Source organism: Amblyraja radiata, chromosome 1, assembly GCF_010909765.2.
Source record: "Amblyraja radiata isolate CabotCenter1 chromosome 1, sAmbRad1.1.pri, whole genome shotgun sequence".
Taxonomy (NCBI): Eukaryota; Metazoa; Chordata; class Chondrichthyes; order Rajiformes; family Rajidae; genus Amblyraja; species Amblyraja radiata.
Window position 1 is genome coordinate 98228009 of NC_045956.1, and position 25803 is coordinate 98253811.

Sequence of the window (25803 nt, forward strand, 5' to 3'; positions counted from 1 at the left end):
AACTCTTCAGGTCAGGCAGCATCTGTGGAGGGAATGGATGGGTAATGTTTCTGGGCGGGACCCTTCTTCAGACTGTTAGACTGATGAACAGTCCTGAACCGAAACATTGCCTTTCCATTCCCTCCACAGATGTTGCTTGACCTGCTGAGTTACTCCAGCACTTTGTGGTTTACACATGAATACATAGATGTTTAGTTTCAAATTCTGATGAATCCTAGGATTCTTTACAGATAAACTTAATTGTAGCGAGTTGAGCATTGTAGCTCCTTGCAAGAAATTTGACATATTGCTCCACAAAATCAGAAGTCAGTGATGTTAACTAATACTCTCCAAAAGAATACCATAGGAAAGGAAGTAGAAGGCAGAGCAAAATTAAGTTGAATCAACTCATCAGTGAATTGTTTATGACTCAAAATAGAGCAGTTGTTTACTGGATAAATGTATTACTGGTGGATAGGTAAAGGGAGGGTGGTGTCAGGATGGGGAAGTTCTTGAATATTACAAATCAATAGAAAGGTGCATAACACACAAGTTGTAGTGTATAGTCCCAACAGAAAATTAAATAGACGACACGAAATGTCACCCATTCCTTCTCTCCAGAGATGCTGCCTGAGTTACTCCAGTATTTTGTGTCTATCTTCGGTGTAAACTAGCATTTGCAGTTACTTCCTACGCATGAACTAAACATCACTTTGGCGTATGTCTTCTTACCTTCTTTTTCAACCCTGAAAGTAAAAGTCCTGTTGGAGGAAACCACCTCAAATTTGTTGTCTCCCAATCGATGTGCCGATTTTATTGAGGACAGTGGAATTATTCCCTTTGAGTACATTTCCTTTGATGGTGGAAAGAAAAAATGAGGGAAGAAAAATATTAATCCATTTCAACAGAGTTCATGGCAAACATTTATGTTTCAAGTCACTGACGAGCATCCCTGATTATCACCATAATAAATGTCTGAATCCAACTTCAACTGTATTGGTTTGACATTTTGTAAAGCCCCCATAGTAATCAGACAATCAAAATTGGTTAATAAAGTAAAATTCAAGGTAACATTTATTTTTTATTTTAATTCCTCAATATTTGATTTAAAAACAGAGCTCTTTTTATCCCTTTGAAAACTTAGTTAAAACTATTATTTTCAAATTTGATTTAAAATCCACACCATAAAGTCCTGCTGATTAGACAATTTGCTGGATCCGATTACATTTGATGAAATAATGCCTGCATCATCTTACTTGCTGACCTATAATATAATTATATTGTTATCCCAATAAGCAGTCACTGATTTTAGAGGGATTTTTTTTATCCTCCACTTTCTGCCATCATCATTCACAAACCATGCATATTTTTCTTTTGCAGTGAATATTACAATTCAATTTTTAAAACACTTCAATTAATCATGTTGATAATCTTAAACATTTGATATATTACACTTGAAACAACAATTTATGATAAAAATGCTGCCACAACAAGATCGGTACAATATTTGATTTAAAATATATAATTAGCATTAATTGGAGCGGCACATTAAACATTAATAATAAAACATTATTGATTAAACATGTGAATTAAGTAAAATACTAGAGCAAAAGGAGGCTGCAGATTTTTGGTTATTGAGTAGAGCTACTACTCGTGGAATAAAGCTGTTTTTATGTCTGGCTGTGGCAGTTTTGACAGTCAGGAGTCGCCTTCCAGAGGGAAGTGATTCAAAGAGTTTGTGGCCAGGGTGAGAGGGGTCAGAGATGATCTTACCCGCTCGCTTCCTGGCCCTTGCAGTGTACAGTTCATCAATGGAGGGAAGGTTGCAGCCAATAACCTTCTCAGCTGATGGGACAATTCGCTGCAGCCTCCGGATGTCATGCTTGGTGGCTGAGCCAAACCAGACCATGATGGAGAAGGTGAGGACAAACTCGACAGCCAGGTCTCAGTGAAGCACAGGGCAGCGGCTCGAGAGAAGTCCTTGTTTGTCCAGCGCAGGAGTTGCAGTTCGTCCACTTTGTTATTGAGAGAACGTACGTTTGCCAGGAATATGCTCGGGGGCGGTGTTCGTGATCCTCATCGCCGGAGTCGGGTGAGTGCTCCAGAGCGCTCCCCATGGGGCCTCCTCCGTCTCAAGACCTGGAATGCAGCCACAGCCCCGCCGCCGAGTATGTCCAAATAATCCAGCGAGTGAGAGAAACCCTGAACGATGTTTGGAGGTACCGTATGTCCGATGTTAATGAGCAGCTAGGAAGCGGCCGTTCCAGGTGGCCCAGCCGCTGTGAGGACTCTCCCGACGCCGGAGCAACACCACCCGGCCAGAACGGCCAGGAACATCGGGCCTCCGTAGAGGCAATAGCGGTGGCCTCAATAGGCCTGACTTTGGGTGAACTGGGGATGGGGACTGGACTTTGTGCCTTCCCCCACAGTGGTATCCACTGTGGGGGGATGATTTTTTTGTGTGTGTAAGTTAACATGTTAGTCTGTGTCCAAGATGGCTGTCGGAAGGGAGAGTGGACGCTGGCGCGCTTTAGCTGCCGCTGCTCTCTCTTCACAATGTGTTTTTTGATTTTTTTTGTCTTTGGAGCGATTTCTGTCTTTAATTTGTGTATTGGTGATGTCCTTATTACTATATGTTTTTTTCTCTTCTGTTAATTTTTGTAAGGTGTCCTTGAGACTTTGAAAGGCGCCCGAAAATAAAGTATTATTATTATTATTATTACCTCTCTCGTGAAAGTAATCTTTGTAGGGTTTTCAGATGACACAAACAAACAAACACATACAGGAGCAGTACAAACACATAGCAAGGAGCAGTACACCGTGGCAGCCATCGTCTGCGCCTGCAGCAGCAGCTACACTGCAAGTAGCTGCACTCAATGCAAGACACATGAAAGTTAACAAGTTTAGCGAAAGCTCCATCACTCCAAATTAGGAAATGGTATCGATAAATGTTTGAAAATGAAATAGTCATCTTTCGTATTATAAATAGGTTTAATTTTCTCAATTTGACTGAAAGACTCGCCATTCTTATGAATCTGACAATACCTACCTTGTCTTCTTTGAAAATCCCAATTATCATTATGTTTGTTACTGGTCAAACTGTGTATAAATCAATAGGGAAGAAAGCTCTCAAAAGATCATGATGATTCAGTAATGCAGGAGAGAAGGAATCAGAAAAATAAAAGATTGAACATTACAGTCAATATAGAAAATTCAGGAAAATGCTTGGGTCAATAGTACTCAATAGCACAGCTGGATGGAAAGAGTGGGCTGTTAAGCTAATTGTCAGTTGCGGAGAAAACACTGGAATCCATAAAAATGATTTATAATAGAACAGCATGAAGAAAAACAGGATGGAGCAAAGTTAGCATGGATTTATGAAAAGAAACTCACATACAACCAATCTGTTGAATCTTTGCGAAGTTGTGACGAGGACAATAGCTCAGCAGGAACCTGTGCAGATGGTATATTTGGATTTTCAGAAGGTTTTCAATGAGGTGTGCGTAGGGGTTTGGTCAACAAGATCAGAGCATACGGAGTTGGGAACAAGGCAGTGGCATGGACTGAGACTCAGTTATCAGATGGAAAGCAAAAAGTGCAAATAAATGGGGTGTTTTGGGGTCAGCAGGCTGAGACTAGCGGGTATTGACAAGATCAAAGTTGCACCGTAGTCATAAGGTCATGTGATAGTAGAATTAGACCATTCGGCTCATCAACTCTACTCTGCCATTCAATCATGGCTGATCTATCTCTCCCTCCTAACCCCATTCTCCTGCCTTCTCCCCATAACCTCTGACAAATGTACTAATCAAGAATTTATCTATCTCTGCCTTAAAAATATCCACTGACTTGGGCTCCACAGCCTTCTGTGGCACAGAATTCCACAGATTCACCCTCTGACTAAATAAATTTCTCCTCATCTCCTTCCTAAAAGAATGTCCTTTAATTCTAGTGATATGTCAATGGTTTGCCCAAGGCGCCCAATGGTCATTTTTCTAAGTTTGCTGATGATATGAAATCCTGGGGTTGTGATTCAAGAAGATACCCAAGGATTTCAATGGGACATATATATATATATATGTCCCATATATGAGTGAGAGAACAGATGGAATATTATTACTGCATGAAAAGTTTTCCTGTGAATTTTCTCAGGGTGCTCTGGTTTCATGTGGAGAGGTAGGATAATTAGCCAAAGGAAATTACCCCAAGTGTAAGTGGGGGGTAAAATTGATAAATATGTGGGGAGAATAGATTATAAGGAAAATTAATGGGATAATGAGATTGTTCTACGAACAAGCAACTAGCCAACTAGCTTTCTTCTGTGATGCAAATAAAAATGGAAATATATGGAAAATATTATATGGAGAAATATGAGGTTATCTACGTTTGGGTGGCACTGTGCACAGCAGTAGAACTGCTGCCTCAGTGCCAGAGACACAGGTTCGATCCTGACCTCGGGTGGTATCTGCGTAGATTATGCACGCTCTCCCTGTGACTGTGTGGGTTTCCTCTGGGCGTTCCCATTTCCTCCCACATCCCAAAGATGCACAGGTTTGAAGGTTAATTGGCTTCTGTACATTTTCCCTATTGTGTAGGACGCTAAAGTGGGATAACGTACAACTCTTAAAAGTATATTGCAAACAACGTAATGGCTAAAATGCTAACTTTAATGCTGTTGGAAAAAGTCAATTTTTTTTTACCCTAACAGTAATAGCACAGGTTCTCGCTACCCAATAAATATATGATAAAGGCTTTCTAATTTAAATAGAATCCTGTTTTCATTTTTTGTTCATAATCAATATTTAATCAATACTGTCTCAACTCACCACCACCCCAAACCCAACCAGCAAAAAACACATTATAATTTTGTTTTAGCTAGTTAAAACTGAATTAGGTACAATACGTCACAATTGTTTTCCTTCAAAGAAACAATTTAAAGGCATTTTTTTGTCCCCTGATTTAGCAGCTATATTTGGGGAAGGGATAACATTTGATTTTTTATTTAAAAACCTTTCCCCTTTAATAATCTATCTTACAATTAAATTGTGCATTCTCTTACACATTAGTTTCCTTTGCATTGTGCAGTATCTTACATTAACACATCTTATTACAAACGAACAGCACAGTTACTGATTCAATGAAACATTATTCTTTAAACAAAAACAATATGTCTCTCAATCTTACTTTAACACAACATATTTATATAGCCTGATGGTATTGCAAGTCCTGTGATGCAGCTACAATTATTCATTAATCAGACCGGTTTCAAAGCAGCCTAAGAGAGTGTGTATGCATGCTTGTATACAAAAGGCTCTCCAAGTCTCACGTTGCCAAAATTAGCTGTAGCTCACTGTTGGAATTATAATGTGGTTCCAAGCAAGTTCCTTCATATAGAGGCAATTTGAAACTAGGAATTCTACTTGACAATTTTGAAAAAAAAAAATGAAGATTGTGAAACTAAAACAGATTAACATTCAGCTTGGTTTAATTTTTGGTAAATTATAGTAAACAATTTTTTTCCACTCAGAGTTTATCCAGTTCTAATTATATCAAAATACATATAACTAAAGTTGCTGCATATACATCTCATATAAGATTGGATTCATTGCTGGCCTCTTAAATTCTTTACTAAGTAACATCACAGTACAGATGGACCTTTCTGCTGTCTTAAAGTAGAGGCTTTAAGCCAGTGAAAAGCATCCCATTGTTCAAAGATATCAAAAGGCATGACAGAATATCAAGCTGAAATACCAGCAGAATAAACTATTGCCCAACATGTTACTCACAGGACCTCGTATTTTCAATACAGCCTTTTATCAAGGCTGCCAACTCTCACGCATTGAGCGTGAGAGCCACGCATTTCACAAAATTCTCACGCTCAGAAAACTGCAGGTGCTGGAAGTTCAAAATAAAGCAAAAATTGTTTTAGAGGTGAGTATAAACCACGAGGGGAATATATAAGGTGAATGCATAGTCATTTTCCCAGGATATGTGATTCAAGAACTAAAGGGCATTGGTTTAAAGCAGGGCTGTCAAACTCTCGGCCCGCGTGATGATCGAGGGGGAAATCAAAGTAGTTTTGTTTCTCCCGTACGCTCCCTCACAATTTCTCACTCTCAACTCTCACCCAATGTTGGCAGCCCTGCTTTTACGGTTCAGCTTTTGTCAACCATTTAGTTATGAACCACTCAATACATACAGGAGAATTTAGAAAAAAAATCAATATATTTGCTTTATTTTGCTCATTTTCTTCCATTAACCACTGTAGATGGAACATCCGAGCATCAAGATAAAAGATCAGCTCAAAGGCATCTCCCATACTCACCAATTACTCTGCTACCCACCAGACAAGTACATTTGAACAGATAAAGTAGTAAATTCATCAAGCCCCCCTCCCATCTTTAATATTCATTATTTTAATATCCCAAATCATGGATAATATGAACATCACTACCCTTTCGAACCACATTATTTAAAACATTTAAAAACGGAAGCTGGTTTATATTTCATCCATTTCCATTAATTGAGTTCTTTTGGTTCACAACTCTGGGTACATTGAGCAGGGTTTATCAAGAGATACAAAAACAAAATCACTAAAAAACAATATGAAAGCACTTCACAAATGCCTTTTCAGTTTCTAAAATTCAGCCTGAAACAGCATCATGTTGCAGTATCATGAATAAACTGACTATTTATTTATTTCCTGGTCTATGCAGACATCTACTGGAAATGTAATGCAAGTACAAGAGTATTTTTCCCCCCCAAAGAGTTCCTCTGTTGCCTCAGAAAGAGGAAAATGATACCATATGACTGGAGAAATAAAGCTCATTGCAAAAATCTTTCATACTGGATCCCACCACCAGTACTAATTGGAGATTATTCATGGGATATAATTGTTGACAAGACTGGAAAAGCATTCATTGTTCCAGGACCAAATCGATGAGGTGTGAGAATAGGCTCAAAGAGAAATATCAATTCAACTGATCAAATGCAATGATCAAGAAACTCGATTGTATCTGAAAACAGGGCTTGGAGCATGAAGTATGCGTTTACTTAAATAGCTCGACGTGACATTAATTTTGTTGCAATGATGTTTAGAATCTGCACTGCTAATTCATTATTCTCTGATAACAATTAGTTGAATAGCAGAGGTGTGTGTGTGTGTGTGTGTGTGTGTGTGTGTGTGTGTGTGTGTGTGTGTGTGTGTGTGTGTGTGTGTGTGTGTGTGTGTGTGCCCAAGGCAAACTGAAGATGGGTGACATGCCAGTGCACTGTCACAAGATGTGACATTGTGACCAGCAGAACAGTAGTGGTGTGCTGGAGAGAGGATCAACATGTAATTCTCACACATAACTGTTTCACACCAGGGAGGGAGTTTATACAAACAGTGACCCCATCCATCTGAATGCAGTCATTAGCCCTGCAGAGAAAAGCAAAGTGCCCATCAATGCTTCAGATACTTTATTTTACTTAGTTGACAATCAGAAACATTTAAGAACTGTTTCTACCCATTGAGGCTATGCCACCACATGGAACAATCCCAAGCACCCACTAATATTTCTGATACTTAATCTCATCACATTCCGACTGAATTATTTTTTGTTCTGAGGTTGAGGTTTGTGCTGTGAATGTAGGGAAGGACCGTTGAGGGAGAGGGTGTGAAGGGAGGCTCTTTGCCACAGTGGCAAAAGCTAAACACCAGGTGGTATGTTCAGGAACCAAGGAGATGTTTTATTCATACAATGAGTGCTGTGCACAAATTTGGAGGCTGGGGCACCAGCAACTGATGCCACTCTCACCCGTCGGTCAGTACGTCCCAGTGCCAAGGTGGCAGTAAAGGGCTGGTCCCTCGTGGTGACGAAGTACTAAAGCATGCAGTGAACATCTGCACTGCAACAGCCCCAGGAGCCAAACAAAGCTGATCCAATGTTAAAGCTTCTTGGATAATTAAAACATCTGAGGTAAAAATGTGACAAAGAAACAAGCTCATGAAAATTGTAAAGTTCTGAATCCAGTAGGGGAACCTAAATATAGACACTACAGAGGAGATGCAAAGTAAGAGACTGAGAGAAAACATATGGAACCTAAAAAAAACGTTATAAATATATGAAGGAAAGAGATGCTCAAATGAATGATGGGCCAATAAGAGACAAAAAAAATCCAATGGAGGCATAACTAAGGTCCTAAATGAAGACTTTATAAACCTCCACCTTCCCGGAAAGATACTGGGAATGCATCTGGACTGAAGGAGTTTATATAATACTAAAAGAGAGAGCTAGATAGGGCTCTGAAAAATAGCGTAGTCAGGGGATATGGGGAGAAAGGCAGGAACGGGGTACTGATTGGGGATGATCAGTCATGATCACATTGAATGGCGGTGCTGGCTCGAAGGGCCGAATGGCCTGCACCTATTGTCTGAAGAAGGGTTTCGGCCCGAAACATTGCCTATTCCCTTCGCTCCATAGATGCTGCTGCACCCGCTGAGTTTCTCCAGCTTTTTTATGTGTCTATTGTCTATTGTCGATTGTAAAAGTGACAAAAGGGAGCATGCACTATAAAAATGGAAAAATCACCTAGGACAGATGGGACGTGTCATAGATTACTGAAGGAAATAAAAGAAATGCTGAAGTTCTAGTAACAACCTTTCATCATCTTTGGATAAGGCATATTGCCATCACACTGCAAGGAGAGGGGGATATACCCAGCCCTCTGCCAGTCAACCTAATATTGAGATTGGGATACTGGTAGAATAATATTTGGACATATGGGAAGGATGGCAAAATAGATTATTCTCAGCATGTACTTTTTTTAAAGACAACTCATATTTAGTTAATTACAACAGTTCTTTGATCAAGTTATAGGAATGGTTTGCATAACTGATGTGTTATATAGAGCTCATCAATAAGCAGAGAATCAAATGCTTGATTTAACAGTTAAATTAAAAACTGCAGGATTAAAAAGAGTCAGGCATGATATAAATCCCAAATGTGTTCACCTTTAAATGGCAAAAAGTAATGGCAAACATTGGGTTTACAAGTAGGGGCATTCTTGACAGGCCACTGATCATTTTAACAAATGTTATAGGGCACAGAGGGTATAAAAGCAAACTTTTCAGATCATGTGCAACTCTGAAACTAGATAAACAATGAGGAAAGTTACAGACATTGACAATGAAATGTGAATGAAATGACGAAAATGAACCCAAGAATGATGGGGGTAAACATATGATAAACATTTGAAGGCACTGGGCCTGTATTCACTGGAGTTTAGAAGGATGAGGGGGTCCTCATTGAAACTTACAGAATAGTGAAAGGCTTAGATCGAGTGGATGTGGAGAGGATGTTTCCACTAGTGGGAGAGTCTAGGATCAGAATCCGTCGCCTCTGAATAAAAGGACGTACCTTTAGAAAGGTGATAAGGAGGAATTTATTTCGTCAAAGGGTGGTGAATCTATGGAATTAATTGCCACAAACAGCTGCGGAGGCCAAGTCAATGGATAATGTGTGCAGTTTTGGTCTCCAAATCTGAGGAAGGACACTCTTGCTATTGAGGGAGTGCAGTGTAGGTTCACAACGTTAATTCCCGGGATGGCGGGACTGTCATATGTTGATGGAATGGAGCAACTGGGCTTGTATACTCTGGAATTTAGAAGGATGGGAGGCAAACTTATTGAAACATATAAGATTATTAAGGGAGTGGACATGCTAGAGGCAGGAAACATGTTCCCGATGTTGGGGGTGTTCAGAACTCTGGGCCACAGTTTAAGAATAAGGGGTAGGCCATTTAAAACAGGATGAGGGAAAACTTTTTCACCCAGTGAGTTGCGAATCTGTGGAATTCTCTGCCTCAGGCAGTGGAGGCCAATTCTCTGGATGGTTTCAAGAGAAAGTTAGATAGGGCTCTTAAAGATAACGGAGTCAAGGGATATGGCGAGTAGGCAGGAACGGGGTAGTGATTGTGCATGATCAACCATCATCACAGTGATTTGGCGGTGCTGGCTCGAGGGGCCGAATGGCCTACTCCTACACCTATTGTCTATTGATATCTTTAAGGCGGAGATTGACGGTTTTTTGATTAGTAAGGGTGTCAGGGGTTATGGGGTGAAGAAAGGAGAATGGGGTTGAGAGGGAAAGATAGATCTGCCATGATTGAATTGTAGAGTAGACTTGATGGGCCAAATGTACCACTTCTGATCCAAGAACTTTTGTACAGAAGTGTATAAAATACACCAGGCTAAATGAACTAAACGGTAACATATAAAGGGAATGAAGGAACAGACAGACCAATGGACAGCTGTGAGGACAGTATGATAGGTGGGAAGGCTACTTAAAATGTTGATGGGATTTTGAGAGTACCAAAGAAAGTTAGAGTGATAGAGTCAAACAGCATTGAAACAGGCCCCAACTCATCCATGCCAACCAAGATGCCCAATCTAAGCTAGTCCCATTTGCCCATGTTTGGCAAATATGCCTCTAAACCTTTCTGATCCATGTACATGTCCAAGTGTCTTTTAAATATTATTGCACCTATCTCAACTACCTTCTCTGCCACCTGGTTCCATATGCCCACCATCCTTGGTGTGAAAAGGTTGCCCCACGGATTCCTATTAAATCTTTCCCCTCTCACCTTAAACCTATGTCCTCTGCTTCTTGACTTCCCCACCACGGGGGAATACTTGGTGCATTCGCCCTTTCTATTCCCTTCAAGATTTTATACATCTCTACAAGATCACAGGCTCTTGCTCTCCAAGGAATAAAGTCCCAGCCTGCCAAATGCCTCGCTGTAGCTTAGGCCCTTGAATCCTGGCAGTGCGCTTGTAAATCTTCTCCACACTCTTTCCTTCTTCATGGAATCTTGCCTTTGGCAGAATGACCGAAACTGAATAGAATACTACAGGTACAGCCTCACCAACACCTTATACAACTGTTACATAATGTCCCAACTCTGCTACTCAATTCCCTGACTGATGAAGCCCAATGCAACAGAAGCCTTCTTCACAACCCTGTCTACCCAAGATGCCATTTTCAGGGAACTATGTACCTGCGCTCCCAGATCCTTCTGCTCTACAAACCTCTCCCTGTGAAGATACTGCTCTGGTTTGACTTCCCAAAATGCAACACATGCATAATTAAATGAAAGTTATGCATGAAAAACCACATAAAGGGCGCTGACAAAGTTACAAAGTACTATGATCTGATTAAATGGTGGAACTGGATTGAGCAAGTGAATGGTCTGGTTATGCTCATGATTGGTTGTCTGCAGGTGATTGGGGCTCATGACATCAGAAATTGGCAAGCAAATCAACAAGGGGAAATGCAGAATGAACCACAGTTTCTGCTTTTGAACAAGCCCAGCAAGATGGACTTACCTGGTCTTAGACATTCCTAGATTTTGATATACAGTTTGTAAGCATTCTAAAAAAAAAACACTATTGCTATCCGAAGGAAAGAATTTTTTCTAAAAAGTAAAGTTTAAATTGGCAAATATGACTGCCAAAAATGGATACTTACCTACTCCACTTTTATGTCAGAATTCTGTGCTGAAGAAGATAAATTGCACCCTAACAAGGCCTCTTCCCAAGTGGCTCAACAATATTCTCCACCAACATCTGACACAGATTAAGTACACTAAATAATGTTTTTTCAAATAGTCAGCTTTTCCTTGAAAAGAAACAAAACACTTTTTGAGGCTACATGACAAATCTGGTCTTTGGGGCATCGATCTACAAAGCAACTATTCTCTAGATGGTTTCATTCAACTTTTCAAAGTATTTGATCATGTAAATCGGGAGTTTTGTTAAAAACCAGCTGACTTTTCTCCGACGCCAGGCATGACTCGTGTGGCGTACCTGGTCCCTCGGTACAGCATGATTGTACCAAGGGATCGGATACACCACACCTTTACTCTGGTTTATACTTTCATTTTAGAATGACATTTCATGAAATTGTGCTTAATTAATAGCCTAATACTTGCTTGACTTATGCCAGAGGTTCAGTAAGTAACTGCTCGCGTGGTCGACTGCACATTGCAACAATCAATTCAGGATTGATCAGTATGGGATTTGCACATTTTCACTGTGACCACACGCATTTCCTGCAGGTGCTCTGGTTTCCTCCCACATCCAAAGACATGTGGGCTGGTCGGCCATTTTTAAATGGCCATTGACAGTTACCCTTGTTGTATATGTGAATGATAGAAACCCTAAGCAATCGATGAGCATATTGGGAGAATACAAACATTGCAGTAATGTGGAATTGGTATAAGTGAGCCAATGGGCCTGTTTCCATTCTCTATTATACCCTGCTGCATTCTCTCACTTTGCATCCATCACTTAGCCTCATATCAGGCCAGCTGCTGAAGGTACCCTGACCCCATTCCTCTCCAGCAGATCACGAATCCCATGGAAAAGGTGCATTCTGTTAAATGTATTTTATTTCACTTTAACAAACCTGTGGCATCCCAGCCTCCTCAACCTATCTCTAGAGCCAAGAACCTCTAACCCTGGCAACAACCTCGTAAAGCTTCCCTGTACCCTTTCCACCTTGACAACATCTTTCCTATAACATGGTGTCCAGAATTGAACATAGAAAAATAGCAGCAGTAGGCCATTCGGCCCTTTGAGCCAGCACCGCCATTCAATATGATCATGACTGATCATCTAAAATCTGTACCCCGTTCCTGCTTTATCCCCATATCCCTTGATTCCTTTAGCCCTAAGAGCTAAATCCAACTCTCTCTTGAAAACATCCAGCGAATTGGCATCCACTGCCTTCTGTGGCAGAGAATTACACAGATTCACAGCTCTCTGGATGAAGATGTTTTTCTTCATCTGTCATAAATGGCCTACTCCTTATTCTTAAACTGCGACCCCTGGTTCTGTACTCCCCCAACATCGGGAACATTTTTCCTGCATCTAGCCTGTCCAATCCTTTAAGAATTTTATATGTTTCCATAAGATCCCCTCTCATTCTTCTAAATTCCAGTGAATACAAGCCCAGTCGACCCATTCTTTCATCATACGTCAGTCCTGCCATCCCGGGAATTAACCTGGTGAACCTACGCTACAATCCCTCAATAGCAATAATGTCCTTCCTCAAATTAGACCAAAATTGCACACAATACTCCAGATGCGGTCTCACCAGAACCCTGTACAACTGCAGTCCTTGCTCCTAAACGCAAATCCTCTCGCAATGAAGGCCAACATGCCATTAGCTTTCTTCACTGCCTGCTGTACCTGCATGATTACTTTCAGTGACTGATGTACAAGCACACCCAGGTCTTTTTGCACCTCCCCTTTTCCCAATCTTGTTCTTGCCACCAAAGTGGATAATCCACATATCTGCCATGAATCTGCTCACCCAACTTATCCAAGGCTCTCTGCAGCCTCATGGCATCCTCATCGCAGCTCACACTACCACCTAGCTTTGTATCATCCGCAAACTTGGAGATGTCACATTTAATTCCCTCGTCTAAATCGTTAATATATATTGTAAATAACTAGGGCCCAGCAACGAGCCTTGCAGCACCCCACTAGTCACTGCCTGCCATTCTGAAAAGGACCCAATAATTCCTACTCTTTCTTCCTGTCTGCCAACCAGTTCTCTATCCATGATATACCCTACCCCCAATACCACGTGCTCTAATTTTGCACGTTAATATCTTGTGTGGGACCTTGTCAAAGGCTTTTTGAAAGTCCAGACACACCACATCAACTGGCTTTCCCTTATCCATTCTACTTGTTACTTCCTCAAAAAAGTCCAGAAGATTAGTCAAGTATGATTTTCCGTTCATAAATCCATGCTGACTTTGACTTTCCAAATGCGCTCCTATAACATCTTTAACAATCGGCTCAAGCATCATCCCCACTACCGATGTAAGGCTAACTCGTCTGTAATTCCCCATTTACTCTCTCCCTTACCCTCCAGTCCACAGGAACTGATCCAGAGTCGAGAAAACATTTAAAAATGATCACCAATGTATCCACGATTTCTATGGCCAACTCCTTTGGTACTCTGGGATGCAGACCATCAGGCCCAGGTTATTTATCTGCCTTCAGTCCCAATCGTTAACCTAACACCATTTCCTGACTAATGTGGATTCCCTTCAGTTCCTCCCTCCCACTAGATCCTCAGTCGCCTAGTATTTCTGTGAGATTGTTTGTCTTCCTTAGTGAAGACAGAACCAAAGTACTCATTGAACTGTTCAGCCATTTCCTTGTTTCCCATTATAAATTCACCTGCCTTTGATTGTAAGGGACCTACATTCGTTTTCACTCATCTTTTCCTTTTATCATATCTGAAGAAGCTTTTAGAGTCAGTTTTTATATTCCCCGCAAGCTTTTTTTCATGCTGTTTTCCCCCTCTTAATTAACCCCTTTGTTGAGTTCTACATTTCTCCCAATCCTCCGGTTTGCCTGCTTCCTCTGACCAATTTATATGCCTTTTCCTTAGATTTAACACTATCCTTCGTGGCGATTTCTCTCATTCGCCACGGCTGAGCTACCTTCCATGTTTTATTTTTTCACCAAACAGTGATGAACAATTTTTGGAGTTCATCCATGCGGTTTTTTAATCTTTGCCATTGCATTTCCACTGTCAACCCTTTAAGTATAATTTGCTAATCTATCCTAGTCAATTCCTGTCTCATATCTTCAAATTCTCCTTTCATTAAGTTCAGGACCCTTGCCTCTGAATTAACCGTCACTCTCCATCCTAATGCAGAATTCCACCATATTATGGTTACTGTTGCCCAAGGGGCTCTGCACAACAAGATCGCTAGCTAATCCTTTCTCAGATGGCACAATGGGCTAAGTGTTCGGCTGGCAACCGGAAGGTAGCTGGTTCGAATCCCGCTTGGAGTGCATACTGTCGTTGTGTCCTTGGGCAAGACACTTCACCCACCTTTGCCTGTGTGTGTGGATGTAATTATGTGAAGCACTTTGGGGTCAATGCAAGTTGACTAAAAATGTGCTATATAAATAAAGACATTATTATTATTATTATTATTACATAATACCCAGTCTAGGATGGCCTGTCCTCTCGTTGGTTCTTCTACACATTGGTTTAAAAATCCATCCCATAAACATTCTAGGAAATCTTCCTCCTCAACGCTGCTACCAGTTTGGTTGGCCCAATCTATATGTAGATTAAAGTCACCCATGATAGCTGCTCAATACTCTAAATGCGGCCTCACAAATATCTTATACAACTGCAACATGACCTCCCTAGTTCGATACTCAATACTCTGACTGATGAAGGCCAATGTGCCAAAAGCCTTTTTGACCACCCGATCTACCTGCGACTTCACCTTCAAGGAACTATGTACCTGCACTCCTAGATCCCTCTGCTCCACGACACTCCCCAGAGCCCAAACATTCACTGTGTTAGTCCTGCCCATGTTAGACTTCCCAAAATGCAACACCTCACATTTCTCTGTACTGTACTGTTTAAAAAAAATCATTTAAATTTATTTGGTTTTCAAATGTCTCTTCACCTCGGAGAGATATTTAAAATCTGATTAAAATAGAACCTTTGACACCTATTGGGAGCAAGAGCCCTTTGACACCGATTAGGAGAAGAGGACTTCAGCCTCTCTGCCCCCCTACAGCCAGTCAGAGTGCCAGCAAGCAAGGACTGAGCAGTTAGTCCAGAGAACCAGTTTGTTCCACCATTATTTTAGGTGAAACTGTACAGAAAATGTGCCACAGTTCACTGCTGGGGCCAGTGTGAGATTATAAAGAGATTGTGTAGCTCTACGTATACCATGGTAGCCCTTGGCCCCAGACGCTTTGAAAGGAACTACACAGGACATCACTCGGCATCACTGGGTGACTCACCCTATTTGTCTGGGAGAGGATTTTCTCTGGTGAAAGAAAACAACATTCAGCAAGGATGACAAGAGCCACTGCTTGATATATTCCGGGCTTGTGCTCGGAAACAAGCTAACTCCAGCAGCTGCTTTGTTTCCTTCATCTCTCACTTCGATTATTGTATTGTGGTAAATCTCAGTCACCAAAATCTTTTGTAGCTATTCGTATGATAAAAAAATGCAATTAGGCTTATCGTTTTAGTAGATTTCCGCATTCTTAACTTTTGTCTGTTTTCATCTCTTTCTCATTAAAGATGCAACACACTGACAACACCAGAGTGAATTAGTAGTAATAACATATATCTGACCCAAATAGCACGCAGTTAACGGATGCTTCCAGTCTCATCGACGGAATACAGTTAAAGATATAGAAATATGTAGTTAAAGATATAGAGTTATTTAAGTATTTCATATTTGGTGAATCAATTAATATCATGGGTAAAATTTCACCGTAGTGTCGCATGGCAGCAGTTACAAAATCTGTTCATGACAGACAGACAGAAAGAGATGCGTCATTACCATGATACCGGCTCATTTGATACGCATAATCTGAGCTGTTTCATTGAAACATAAACAGGAAACAGGAGTAAGACAGATACAAAGCGCTGGAGTAACTCAGCAGGTCAGGCAGCATCTCTGGAGAAAAAGGATAGGTCTTACGGCACCGGGTGGTGGGCCACACACTGTACATAACCTTCGACTCGTGGGGTGGGGGGGGGTCACGTGTCCCGGTGATGAGAGGTAGGGGTCACAGAGTGGTCACGGGTGCCCCTGGGGTGTAGTTAAGGGTTAATCGCACACACACGATGTTGGTGAGTGAAGAGAATTAGTGTAACAATAAAGAACAAGAACTTCGGTCAAACTTCGTGTCTGCCTCGTTCTTTAACGGACAGCTCCGCGTCCACTACAAGGTGCCGTTCTTCAACAAAACAACATCCCCAAACCCCCTCCATACTCCTTAAAGTCTTTGTTGTCCAGAAAACACATCCGTAAATAGATTCAGTGGCTTGGCCTCTACTGCCTTTGGTGATAGAGAATTCCACAAGTTCACCACACAGAGTGGTAAAATTCCTCATCTTAGCCATAAATGTCTCACCTTGTAACCGGGGACTGTGACCCCTCATCCCAGACAATTCAGCCAGGGAAAACATGCTTTCCTCACTCAGTCTATCCAGGCATGCCAGAAGTTCTAATGTTTCAACAAGAGCTTCTCTTAATCTTCTAAATACAAGTTTTAACTTATTCAATTAAAATCCCTCCTTATTACAAACACATACGCAAAATACATTATTTGGCAAATAATAGTAAAGAAATCAGAATAGCACGCAATATTCCAGGCGACATCTGAACAAGACTCTAGAAAATTGTGGTAAAATGACCTTGAATCAGTGCTCATCTCAACTTGCAAAGCTAGCCAAGATACTTTCTTTCTTAACCACAAAATAAAAGAGTCGTACAGGATGGAAACAGGCCCTTTGACCCAATTTGCCCCACCGACACTAGTCTCACCTGCCTGCACTTGGCCCATATTCTTCTAAACCTATCCTATCCATGTACATGTCCAATTGTCTTACACATTATGATAGTACCTGCCTCAACTATCCCCTCTGGCAGCTCATTGCATATACCCACCACTCTGTGTAAAAAAGTTGCTCCTCAGGTTACTATTAAATGTTTCTCCCCTCACCTTAAACCCTTGATTCTTGATAATCCTCCTCTAGGTAAAAGAATTTGTGCATTTACCCTATCTCATCATGTAATCCCTTCAAGACCCCCCCCCCATAAGATCATCCCTCATCCTCCTGCACTCCAAGGAATAAAGTCCTAGCCTGCTTAACCTCTCCCTATAGCTCATGCCCTCAAATCCTGGCAACAACCCCAATTTGTTTTGCATTCTTTCCAGCTTAACAACATCTTTCCTGTAACAGAGAGACCAAAACTGATCACAATACTTCAAATGTGTCCTCACCAATGCATTGTACAGCTGTAACATAACCTCCCAGCTTCTATACTCAATATTCTGACTGATTAAGGCCAATGTGCCAACAGTCTTTTTGACCAACCTATCTACCTGTGATGCCACTTTCAAGGACCTACATACCTGTACTACTAGATCCCTCTGCTCTACAACACTCCCCATATCCCCGCCATTCACTGTGAAGTTCCTGCCCTGGTTTGACTTCCCAAAATCTTACACCATGCACTTATCTATATTAAACTCCATTAACCATTCCTCAGACCATCTGATCAAAATCCTGCTGCAATTTTTGATAACCATCTTCACTATCTACAATACAACCCACTTGTGTCATCTACAAACTTGCTAACATGACTTGTACATTCTCATACAAATCATTGATATAAACCACAAACAGAAATGAGCCCAGCACCGATCCTGAGCCACACCTCTAATCACAGGCCTCCAGTCCAAAAAAAACTACCACCATCACCCTCTGCTTCAATCCATGAAGCCAATTCTCTATCCAGTAGGCTAGCACTCCCTAGATGCCATGTCATCTAATCTTCCATAGCAGCCTACCTTGTGGAACCTTTCTTTCAGTGACTGTTTTTCAAGAAACCCGGATTCCTTTGTGCATCACTATCTTCCAGTATGTTAACATTTTTCATGACATCACCAAATAATGTGTTTGTCGGGACTGAAAATTAATCGTTACACAAATAAAATAGCTGGAATAAAAAGGTCTGTTTCAAAATGGAAGAATATAATTAGTTGAGTACCCCAGATATTGAATACTGGCCCTTGCTTGCTTACTATTTACATGAATGGCACTGTGGAGAATGAAATAAAAGGTTTCAGGTAATGATATGAAAATGGGAGGAAGGGCATGATGTGATGAGGGAGTGGTGACTACAACAGGATATAGACAGTGTGGGTGACTGAAAAAAAACTGCAAATTGAGGCAAAAGCACGGAAGTATGAGATCATGGACTTCCGTAAGAGGAATCAAAAGATGGAGCTTTATCTAAATGAGGAGAAACCTCAAATGAGTAAAGTTCCGAGGAATCTGCGTATTCCATTGAATGAATCACAAAACGTTAGCAGGCAGGTTCAACAAGTCGTCAAGAATGCAAAGAACATTGCAAGATGATTGGAGTTCCAGAACACTGAGATTTTGATACCATTGTACAGTTGGTGGTGAGGCTGCACCTGAAATACTGCACACAATTTTGATCACTTGATCAAAGAGAAAAGTTCTAGTAACTTTGGGGACAGTTCAAAGCATAAAAACTAAACTAAAAGGAGAGACGAGATAGTTTGGATCTGTATTTCTTGGACATACAGTGTGGAAACAGCCCCATCAGCCTATCAAGTCCGTGCCGACCAGCAATCACCAGTACACTAGCTCTATCCTATACCAGTGGAACAATTGAAAGAAGCTAAAGGGCCTGTCCAACTTACGTGTCCTTGGCACGCAAATTACGTGACCTTGAGGCGCACGGGCATCGTATGGCCGCGCGGGGCCAGTCCCACTGAGAAGCGCGGAGGGGTATGTAGTTGTGCGCGACATCGCGCGGGGCTCCAAAATTTTTGTAGCGAACAAAATCTTGGCGCGCCAAAGGCCTGTCGCGTAGCTGACGGCCAAAGTGGGACAGGCACAAGACCCTGGCGTGATGCAACGTCTCACCTTCAACAGCAGCAGAAGCAGGCAAACAATTGCCGAACTCGGCCTGGGGCTCACGGCCGTTGCGGCCTGGATCCGCCCCCACTTCTACTCCCAGAGCGGGGCCAAGAAAATTGAAGATAGACACAAAATGCAGGAGTAACTCAGCGGGACCGGCAGCATCTTTGGAGAGAAAGAATCGATGACGTTTCGGGTCAAGACCCTTCTTTCAGCCTGAAGAAGAGTCTCGACACGAAACATCACCCATTCCTTCTCTCCAGAGATGCTGCCGGTCCCGCTGAGTTACTCCAGCTTTGTGTCCATCTTCAAATGACGTCACGCGCTCCAGATGGCTGTGCGTACGCATGAAATCGCGCGCAAACTTCACGGGACCGTCGCGGCTCAACGCGACCACGAGTTCGAGTAATTTGCGTGCCAAGGACACGTAAGTGGGACAGGCCCTTAATTAACTTACAAACCTGCACATCTCAGCTGAACCAAATCGTGGGCAATGGGGTCCACCCACCTCTTGGTCAAACACAGGCCGCACTTTCAGAATACAGATTTTTAACACTTCAGTTGATGAACGTGAGACGTGAGTATGGAATAATGAAGAAGAAGCAAGTCAAAAAAATATAAGAACTTGAAATCAATTGCAATCCTGACTTCCATTTTTTTCTGTGGAGATACAGCACCTATGATACATGGAAACAAAAGAAAGCAATGAAGCATCCAAGTTGCATCATTACAAACGGTTGTGCCTGTGAGGGAGTTGTTAGAGATAGCAACATTAAAAAAAGTTGGGAAAATTTGACATTTAATAATTTTTAAGCAATCAAATGATTCCTTTGAAATGCTTGAGGATTTTATTTCTTGTTAGTAGGTAGTCATGTTCATATCTTTGTGAGGGGAAATGACCAGGAATTCCACAGATTCACCACCCTCCGACTAAAGACATTTCTCCTCATCTCCTTCGTAAAAGCCCTCTTGAAATTTTTTAAATTTCAGTTCAGTATAACAAATGTATCTGAGAATCATGTGCACTTAGTGTCTGTAGGCTGCACAATACGAGTGCAGGCAACAATCCCTGCTCTGGTATGGGCAAACCTGAGGCACATTCAACACTGAGCCTCGGGACTCAGGAAAGATCAATGACCTGCAACTACCTGGTTTCCAGCTTATGATACAAACACACAGTAGAGCTAACATGTTCACTTTAAAATATATCTTTCAAGTTGCCCCAATGTTAAAAACCTACAAATATCTAAACATTAGCGCATTTCAAAAATCCGAGTACAACTGCTCTCCACACTATCGCTTCATGAGATATCATGAAACAATCACTAAAAGAATGAGGTCCAGAGTATTTCTTCTTCATGCCTTGAAACAAAGCCACAAATCAATTTTAATAAGTACAAACATAGATATGTTAATTATTAGTCCCCAACACTTTCCATTTATTTGTTGCAGTTATGTTCAGCAAGCCATCTCCGAATAAAACACTGTTTACTTTATCTTGAGACAAGGAAGATGGCCATTGTAATGACTTGAACACCAGCTGTGTTGGATGTTAAGATTCTAACTGTGTATGGGCTAACATAACTACCTATCAACCTCCTTATCTCAAACTCCAAGAGGTAACCATGTTTGGTCCCAATGAGCACATCAATCATTAAACACTACTTACAATACGACATTATGGCATGATAACACTATTGACAAAGCAGAATTGCTTCCAGAATCCCACAACTGGCAGCAAAATCTAAAGGATCACTTGTTCCCCATCGTCCATTGGGATGAAGTAATTTATTCAGCAATTGTGATATGGTGTGAAAGCAAAATCACTGCTAGGACACACAAAACAACAAGTGTCATTTTCAGGATGTATAAACAGGGAAGTGCATTAATATCCCCTTTCTGATAATGAAACAAAGTGATTTAACAAAGGTGGGGGAACAGTGGCTTTTGCAAGCTCTTGATAAATAATACCAAGAGAATCAATTCATCAAAAAACACAAATGTTAGTAGAAAGAACAACCCATGCAGAAGTGTAATGTAATGCATTGTACAGAGTGATCATTGTATTGTACAATGCTCAATCAAATTGTATGACTGAGATAAACACTTCTCGGTAGAATACATTTAAATGTCGTTCAGCCAAGGAGAGAAGGTGACCTTTGCTATGAAGTCCAAGATAATCAATGAAAGATGAAAATGCCTCCTCAGAGAAGAGAGTACTTGGAATGCAATTCTGCAATACATTTTTCTATCATTCGCAACATCTAAGTCCAAAGATATGGAAGACATCCCTCATGGGGATGCAACTTGTAACAAATTTGAGTTTTTAATAAATTTCTTTGCAACGATTCTTTGCAATTTTTTTTAAAGGAAGCTAAATTTACTTGCTGGTTCCAGCACATTCTCTTTCCAAGCAACCACTGGATGCAGGAAATAAAAATATGGATCACAGCCAGCATTTGGAAAATCAAAAGGAAATCAGGCTGCTCACAAGAGAATACGAAACAAGAGTCTAAGTGTTAAGTCTAGTGTTAAGAGAAACATTTTTTGAAGAACAGAAGCAAAATTGACTAACTGCAATTTGCTTTCATTGTTACTCTGTACATTCACTTGTCTTCTATAAACAAAAACACAGATTAACACTTGGGATCTAGACTAACATTTGAAAAGGTTGGGTTGGTGCTGAATAAGTAACCTTCAAAAGATGAGGTGTATCACGTAGCCTAAAAGACAAACCCAATTGACAAACCCTTTGTCCCTGCCTTGTTTTCAGCTTTCTCCCTCCTACTACAATCAGTCTGAAGGAGGATACCAACCATGAACATCACCCAACCATGTCCACCACAGATTCTGCCTGACCCGCTGAATTACTCCAGCATTTCGTGCTTAACCCCATTTTTAAAGCCAGATTGTGTTACCAGGTAACTATTTATTTGGCAATGCAAGGTATAGAGTCATAGAGAGTCCGTGAATGAAACAGTGTGGAAACAAGCCCTTCGGCCCAACTTGCCCACACCGGCCAACATGTCTCAGCTACCCCAGTCCCACCTGTCTGTGCTTGGTCCATATCCTTCCAAACGTGTCCTATCCATGTCCTTGTCTAACTGTTTCACAACCGTTGGGATAGTCCCAGCCTCAACTACCTCCTCTTGTTTCAGCATGTTCCATGCACCCACCACCCTTTGTGTGAAAAAGTTACCCCTCAGATTCCTATTAAATCTTTCACCCTTCACCTTGAACCCATGTCCTCTGGTCCTCAATTCCCCTACTCTGGACAAGAAACTTTGTGCATTGAACTGATCTATTCCTCTCATGATTTTGTCCGCCCCACATCCTCCTGCGCTCCAAGGAATAGAGACCCAGCTTACTTAACCTCTCCCTATAGCTCACACCCTCTAGTCCTGACAACTCCTCGTAAATTATCTCTGAACCCTTTCAAGCTTGACAACATCTTTCCTATAACCTGGTGCCCAGAACTGAACACAATATTCTAAATGCGGTCTCACCATCGTCTTATAAAACTGCAAAATGACCTCCCAACTTCTATACTTTATACTCTGACTGATAAAGGCCAATATGCCAAAAGCCTTATTGACCACTTTATCTACCTGCGGCAATAGACCTGCACTCCTAGATCCCTCCGTTCTACAACACTCCCCAGAGGCCTACCATTCACTGTATAGGTCCTGCCCTTGTTGGATGTCCCCAAATGCAACACCTCACACTTCTCTGTATACTTCTCAATGCAAGATCCTTGGACCAGTTACTGATCATCAGTTGCATTTCAGACAGAATGGAAGCATGCAACCTGTAACAGAAATTCTTTAGGAAAATAAACACATGTAAATCTGTAACATGCATAATTACAGACAATAAACTCAGGGACCACATTACATGTTGCAGGTCGAGTCAGACATTAAGAAGGTCCTTGGGAGAGATTTTCTGCTAGTCACATTGTTCCCAAAACCAGGGAACATAGGAAAATCCCCAAAAAGTAATTGAATTATAATCATGTGTACAATCAGAGGTTTTGCATTACGCAGACCCCAAGATTGCAGTGTATGCCAGCAGCATACACCCTATAGTAGTTATGTTACAAACTTACCTTCAGCGGCGCTGCAGTTCTGTCACTGGCCGTGTGCGCGACCATGGCGCCTTTGAGGAGGGGGGCGGGATTACAATGCTGTTTTCTCCTGCCTGTCCGAGATATATTTTCTCGGGCTTCTACCTAATGCTGAAAATTCGTTCCGACTGCCGTTCTCGGAATTTCTTTTTTAAACCGCAATACAATTTCAGCGCTGAAGTAAAATAAAAATCGACTTCTAACGCCGTCAACGCCGATAACGGGACGGATCTCACGTACGGGACAAAGCATAAGGTAAGTCGTTTATTTTACATATAAACTTGCTTCTTAGGATGCTTTTAATCAAAATTTGACATTACGAAAATGTGATTTGGGCTCCATACGAACCGGCAGTGTTTTTCCTGCAGGTATGGGGTTTAAATTCACAGCAATCTGCAACGTTCCAATCGATCGCGTTCCACAAAAACCCACTCGCAAGATGATTAAAATTGCCATTAATTTACGGGAATTAAACACTAAATTCCTTCCATTTGGCCTATTAATTCATGACAATGAGATTAAAAAATTATGTTATATTGTGAATTCTTGTGTGAATGTTATTTGGACACAGGCTATTTAAAAATGTTAACCTTTTCTTAAGAAATGGATAGATGTTTAGATCTAGTAATTGAATTTTGTAATTAGCTACAATTAGGTACCTAACTAATTATATGCTTTAATTTCAGGTCATCCAAGTAAGATTATTCCATATTTGCTTCAGAATGCTTCAATCTATAATAACTCAAAATTTCTTTCAGTTCTCTTAATTTTTAAGAAAGTTATGGGCTTTTGACTGTCCTCGATCACAGCTTTTGTGTTAAGTCAATGGAAAACCAATAGGGAACAAGATGCTAATTTCAGAGTATAAAAATGGCCATAACTTTTTTAATACTGAAGATATGAAAGTGAATTAGGTGTCAAATTAAACTTCTTTTTATGCTTTATCTGATGGGATAAATTGCAGACGATATTTAAAATCTCAAAATTTTGTAACATTGCTACCTATAGCGGTGATGACTGATCTCGTCCTGCAAATTGGTAGGAAGGAACTGCAAATGCTGATTTAAACCAAAGATAGAAACAAAAAGCTGGAGTAACTCAGCAGGACAGGCAGCATCCCTGGGTCGAAGGAATGGGTGACATTTCAGGTCGAGACCCTTCTTCAGACTGCAGTCACCCATTCCTTCTCTCCAGAGATGCTGCCTGTCCCGCTATGATACTATAGCTAATTGTGTCTATATTTAGTCCTGGAAATGACTCAGCAGTGAACACACATTGATCGTTTTGTCATATTTCATATTTATGACATACAGTGGCTTGCAAAAGCCCCCCTGAGTCAATACTTTGTAGAACCACCTTTCGCTGCAATTACAGCTGCAAGTCTTTTGGGGTATGTCTCTACCAGCTTTGCACATCTAGAGACCGACATTTTTGCCCATTCTTCTTTGCAAAATAGCTGAAGCTCAGTCAGATTGGATGGAGAGCGTCTGTGAACAGCAATTTTCAAGTCTTGCCAGAGATTCTCAATTGGATTTAGGGCTGGACTTTGACTGGGCCATTCTAACACATGAATATGCTTTGATCTAAACCATTCCATTGTAGTTCTGGCTGTATGTTTAGGGTCGTTGTCCTGCTGCAAGGTGAACCTCCGCCCCAGTCTCAAGTCTTTTGCAGACTCTAACAGGTTTTCTTCCAAGATTGCCCTGTATTTGGCTCCATCCATCTTCCCATCAACTCTGACCAGCTTCCCTGTCCCTGCTGAAGAAAAGCATCCCCACAGCATGATGCTGCCACCACCATGTTTCACAATGGGGATGGTGTGTTCATGGTGATGTGCAGTGTTAGTTTTCCGCCACACATAGCATTTTGCATTTAGGCCAAAAACTTCAATTTTGGTCTCATCTGACCAGAGCACCTTCCCCCACATGTTTGCTGTGTCCCCCACATGGCTTGTGGCAAACTGCAAACGGGACTTCTTATGGCTTTTTTTCAACAATAATAATAACTTTATTTAATAATAATAACTTTATTTATAAAGCACTTTAAACAACTGCAGTTGCCACAAAGTGCTGTACATGAGAACTCATGAACAAAAAGCTATTACAAACAATTAAAAACCATTAAAAACCGTAAAACGAAGGACTATAAAAAACACACTAAAAATTAAAAGACATTAAAAGCACTAAAAACAGG

The 25803-nt window shown here is 41.1% G+C and overlaps 1 protein-coding gene across 1 annotated transcript in view; it reads right to left on the reverse strand.

Moving 5' to 3' along the window:
• arap2 (ArfGAP with RhoGAP domain, ankyrin repeat and PH domain 2) overlaps positions 1–25803 on the reverse strand; it is a 343820-nt gene that overhangs the window by 185871 nt on the left and 132146 nt on the right. The window contains exon 8 of the mRNA XM_033033190.1: positions 712–832. Coding sequence (XP_032889081.1) covers positions 712–832 — 121 coding nt within the window. The remainder of the gene's footprint in view (positions 1–711; positions 833–25803) is intronic.